The following is a 5,367-nucleotide window of genomic DNA, read 5'->3' as shown; positions in this document are numbered from 1 at the left end:
ACACACACACACACACACACACACACAGAATTATAAATTGCATCATTAAATTAGTTATGACCGAAAGAACGAGATCCAGGGTGCAAGCGGCCAAAATGGATTTCCTCAGGAGGGTGGCTGGTGTCTCCCTTAGAGATAGGGTGAGAAGCTCAGTCATCCGAGAGGAGCTCGGAGTAGACCCGCTGCTCCTTCGCGTCGAAAGGAGCCAGTTGAGGTGGTTCGGGCATCTGGTAAGGATGCCTCCTGGGCGCCTCCCTAGGGAGGTGTCCCAGGCACGTCCAGCTGGGAGGAGGCCTCGGGGAAGACCCAGGACTAGGTGGAGAGATTATGTCTCCAACCTGGCCTGGGAACGCCTCGGGATCCCCCAGTCGGAGTTGGTTGATGTGGCTCGGAAAAGGGAAGTTTGGGGTCACCTGCTGGAGCTGCTGCCCTGAAACCGGATAAGCGGATGAAGATGGATGGATGGATGGATCATTAAATTATATTTACAGTTTAGATAAAAGATGGATTTAACTTGTATTCGCATCATGTATCCTTGCAGGAGTGTAAACAATATTAAGCATAAATGACCAAAATCTCTTAATTACAGTACTTTGTTTAAAAGACAGACATGAGTCTGGTTGTCATTACCGGACTAGGCCGTGTATCAAGGGACCTCAGGCCAGAGATTAGAAGGCCTCTAATACAAGCACACATCAGCTAGCTTTCATCTCTTTATAGCTCATACAAATACTGTCACAGTAAACAATCATCGTTCAAAAGAAGAAAATATAAAAAAAGAGGGGTTGTAGGTTTTTACAGAGCTATCCGGCCCCAAATGGGAATTCATTGTCTGTAATGTGAGAAAAATGAGCAGAAAATAAAATCTTTCCATCGGGAGCAGCAAACTGGACTATGGAGTGTAGCAGAAGCAGTTGATAAGTGATGCAACCTAATATCTAACACACATCAGACCCTTTTGTTCTGCATGCTTTTGATAACTTTACATACTGCACCTCTAGCCTTATCCTTTGCTCATAATATAGAAAATGTGGGAATGTTAAAGATATTTCTATCAATCTTAATTCTTAATGTTGCCTCTCTCTTTCTGTAGTCCCTGATGTAACAAAGGTGACCAGAGTCATCGAGGGGGAGCCTTCACTCACCACAGTAACCAGGGTCATTGAAGGGAAACCTACCTTTACCAAGGTTACAAGAGTCATTGAGACAGAGCCAGTAGTCACTAAGGTGGTTGTCAAGGGGGAGACCAAGGTAACCAGGGTCATTGAGGGAGAACCGTCCCTGACAAAAGTAACAAGAGTCATCGAGGGAGAACCTTCCTTCACAAAAGTAACAAGAGTCATCGAGGGGGAGCCTTCAATCACAAAAGTGACAAGAGTCATAGAGGGGCAGCCTTCAATCACCACGGTTACCAGGGTCATTGAAGGACAGTCTACCAATAGCAAGATTACAAGAGTTATTGAGGGTAAGTTCCTGGACATTTAAGAACGTTCAAACCATTCATATTTTAAGAGCAAATGAGACGTTAGATGATTTAATGTGAACATTAGAAAAGGTACGATAGATTTGATGACACAACACGTTTTATTTAACGCAGGTGGAGATCCTGATGCAGATGGAGACACAGGTCAGTTTCTCTTAACACGTTCCCTCCCTCGAAGAGCATGTCATGTCATTGTGTAGATCTTAGAACTCTCATGCATCTTATAACAGCTCTTTTAACAAATGCATCCACAGTCCTGTTGACCACATTTAACTGAGCATCATAATCTAATGTGAATTTCACGTTTTCTTGGCAATTATCAATTGAGTCATCTGACACATTATTTTCATGGTGTGCAACATCTTAGCCTTAAAGGCACATGTTTGTATCATTAATGGATGCTTTTTAGATTGTTAAATGTATTTGGATATGATAACCATATTTCAAATGTTAGACTGTTAAATAATAATTCATTAATGTTAAATAATAATTTATCTCAAAGTCATAAGCATTGTCTTGGCTGCCAATCTTGGTTTCCAGCTATATCTTTATTTTTAAGGCTAGCAGTTTGGCTTACCTCTGGTGGATTAAAGACAAACCAAACACCCATGTGGTTTACATCCTGCTCCGCTGTGGCTGGCTTAGTGCCAAGAGCCAAAGTTTATGTTGCTGCTTGAGCTTGTCTTTTCAGTTTCTCAACTTCTTGATCAGCATTCAGTATTATACATCTGACCTGATTAAAACAAATTAGAATCTATTACTTTAAAGTGGTTGATATTGCTGATGTATAAAATCTCTCGATTTTTGCAACTCTCTCCTCTTCGGTCTCGCTCACAAATCCCTCCACAAACTTCAGTGGTCAGATCAGCTGCCGCATCATAACTCGAACCCCCCATCCACCACATCACTCCTGTCCTCCACAGCTCCACTGGCTCCCGGTCCAGTTCCGTATCAAATTCAAATCCTTCTATTAGCATTCAAGGCCATACACAACCTCGCCCCCCATTTTGTCTGATCTCCTCCAGCGTCCCACTCCCTTCCGCTCCCTCAGATCCTCTTCTTCCATAAACCTGTCTGTCCCCCCCGCCCGTCTCACCACCATGGGGGGCAGAGCATTTAGCCGCTCTGCTCCCCGTCTCTGGAACTCACTACCCCCCCAAATCAGAAACATTGATTCATTCCCCCATTTCAAATCACAACTAAAAACACATCTGTTTATAACTGCCTATTCCACCTAAATGTCTGTTGCATCTGATTTTATCTTTTTGCCAGTGTTCCTATCTCTCATGCAAGAATCCCATCCTATTGCCCATTCTCTATCTAATTCAGATGTGATGTGTATGTGTGAGCAGTGCACAGTGTGCAAATTATGATGTGTCATTTTAGGGTGCCCAACTCAGACCTTAGGGCAATTGCCTTGTGTGGGTACAGGTGAGCTTTAGGCTGGTTTCACCAACAACCGCTTTACTGGTGCAGCTTAGTTTGCAGGCTAATACAAATAATTTCCTCCCTTTTTCTGAGCTGAGCGCCCCTCTGCACACAATGTACTTTGCACCCTGTGAGTGTGTGTACGTGTGTCATACTGCACAACTGTGCTTAATTTTGTGTTGGCGGTGGCGGAGGAGGTGTTTTATGGGATGTATGTGCCTGTCAGTCTGTCCGTCTGTCAGTCAGTATAGTTGTTAAGTCGTTAAATGACTTTAAACACCCTTCTCCGCTGCCGGTCTGAAGGTGGAGCCAGATACACCACTGCAAACGAGCCTATTATCATTGAGGGTAGGGTCTTCTTACACAAACAAACATACAAAACAGGTTTCTTCAAAATGTTTTGTCCTTTCCTCCTTGAAGTAATCATGTTTACAAATCTGCAATAAAGATAAGTTGTTACTTTAAGGTGGAAAAGAGAATAAGATGCACGTTTTAGTAATGTAACTTCATACTTGTTTTTTCGTATGCAAGAGCCAAATTGTTTGGATCTAATGGTTTTGTTTTGAACGTTCAGGCCCAGACTTCTCTAAGATCACCACAATCCACGGTGACCCAAATCTGATCGATGAGGAGTCAGAACGAATTACCAAACTCATTCAAGGTGAATATGCAAAACTGCAGATTTGTATGTGTGTGTGTGTGTGTGTGTGTGTGTGTGTACTCAAATGCAGTGATTGCCTGTGTTTTCTCTTTGTTTTACAGGGGGAGGTAGATTTGCTGCTGCGAGGAAAACTCCAGGTAAAAGCATAGTTAGTTGAGGACCCATTCGTCAACACCACTGATGGATTGGAATAAAGAGCGTTTGACAACAAATCTCTATACTATATACGAAAATATTCATTGAAGAAGTAAACTCTTTAACCGCCAATTTTTATTGTTGGATTTTTATTGTTGGATTTTTATTGTTTGTTTTTCTTTTACTCTTTTCACTTTTATTCTTTCCATTATACACCTGTAATTTCTTCAACCCATTCTTCTTGTCTCAGATCTTTCCACCTTGACATGTTATCTTTTGTCCTTATCTTCATTCACACTTTTGATTCCCTCCATTAACGCCGCCTTCTCTTTTACAGCTGGGATGAGGAGGAGAACAAGGCTGGGCAAGAGTCAATACAAGCCAAGGGATTGAATCTAATAGAGATAAAACACCTTCGGGCTCACCGCAGAGATTGAATGCATCTCCAGTGCTCCCAGACGAGTGCTGGAGGATTACAAAACTGTGGACCAATAGGGACGGATCAAATCAACCTAGCTATTTCTTTGTCTAAACCATCAGTAAGAATGATTGTTTACTATTCCATGTGGACCAGTATACTATATGTATACTATTTGCTTTTTTTTTAATCATGTCACTTTGTAAAACAGATGCCTTGGGAAGAGTTTTATGCTTTTTATGGTGCTCGCATTCTGTACAATGGATGCATTTGAATGAATATGATAAACAAAACAGTGTTTTGCTGCCATTAGATGCTGTATTAAATCTCTGTAATTTACCACATGATGATTAAAAAATACATTTCATTTTTATACAGTTTTCAGTAATTCTTTTCAGCTTCCATCTGTAATGATGTTGAATGTGAGTCAGACATTTGTATGTCCTTTTAAAACTAGGCTTCACAATCTTATATTTGTTTTAACCTCAAAGAAAAAGTGGTAAATAAAATGTGCATAGTGACTTCAGAATACTAATTTCCTTTCATGTGTGTCCATTGTCCAAACAGATCTAATCTTCATTACAGTAATTTTAACTTTCCACATTGCTAACTGCCACAACACTATTGAAATCGACATTTTCCCAGTTGAAAACTGATTATTCCGAAACCACGGGAATGAAGCACAAATGCCCTGTCTCAATGTTGACGAAAGTAAAAAATACATTTTATGCGCCTCATGATTTGGCTCCGCACAAAAATGTAATGTGTTTGGCACATGCTACACCCTTCTACCAAGTTTCATTAAATTGGGCCTTAGCTGTTCTTAAACCTGTTGACAGACAAACAAAAGAAACCAACAAGCAAACGGACAGCCAAACTGAAAACATAAAGTAACAAATTAATCATTAAAAGCATAATGTAAAGTGTAATATAGAACAACAACAACAACAATGATTAACAGTGAGAGATTAGTTTATCTAAAATGTGCATTATGTTGTGTAATTTTACCAACACAAAAGCAGATGAGGATAAAACTTCCTGCCTTCATCTGCATGTTTCTATGAGGCTTTTTTTTATGCCCACATGAGCCTAAACCGAAGTTCCATTAAACATAAAATAATCCTGTATATTTTATCCACAATTTCTTTATAAAATGATTTTATTTCTAAGTTTATGAGCTTTTTTAGGGGCAAGGTGGAAGCAGGGGGTGTGGTCTTGACCAACTGCCACTTTGCGCATTTG

At 40.6% G+C, this 5,367-nt stretch overlaps 1 protein-coding gene across 5 annotated transcripts in view; it reads left to right on the top strand.

Annotated features, from left to right (window-relative positions):
* LOC116700353 (periostin) overlaps positions 1-4,654 on the top strand; it is a 32,416-nt gene extending 27,762 nt beyond the window's left edge. For 2 of the 5 annotated variants that reach the window (XM_032533460.1, XM_032533459.1), the window contains exons 18-23: positions 1,094-1,465; positions 1,598-1,627; positions 3,215-3,259; positions 3,486-3,572; positions 3,674-3,709; positions 4,045-4,654. In XM_032533460.1, coding sequence (XP_032389351.1) covers positions 1,094-1,465; positions 1,598-1,627; positions 3,215-3,259; positions 3,486-3,572; positions 3,674-3,709; positions 4,045-4,100 — 626 coding nt within the window. In that variant the 3' untranslated portion in view covers positions 4,101-4,654. The remainder of the gene's footprint in view (positions 1-1,093; positions 1,466-1,597; positions 1,628-3,214; positions 3,260-3,485; positions 3,573-3,673; positions 3,710-4,044) is intronic. The other 3 variants (XM_032533462.1, XM_032533463.1, XM_032533461.1) reach the window with 3 other exon arrangements.
* The last annotated feature ends 713 nt before the right edge of the window (positions 4,655-5,367 follow it).

The sequence above is a fragment of the Etheostoma spectabile genome, chromosome 13 (genome assembly GCF_008692095.1).
Source record: "Etheostoma spectabile isolate EspeVRDwgs_2016 chromosome 13, UIUC_Espe_1.0, whole genome shotgun sequence".
NCBI lineage: Eukaryota > Metazoa > Chordata > Actinopteri > Perciformes > Percidae > Etheostoma > Etheostoma spectabile.
This window is presented reverse-complemented; position numbering and strand designations above follow the sequence as displayed.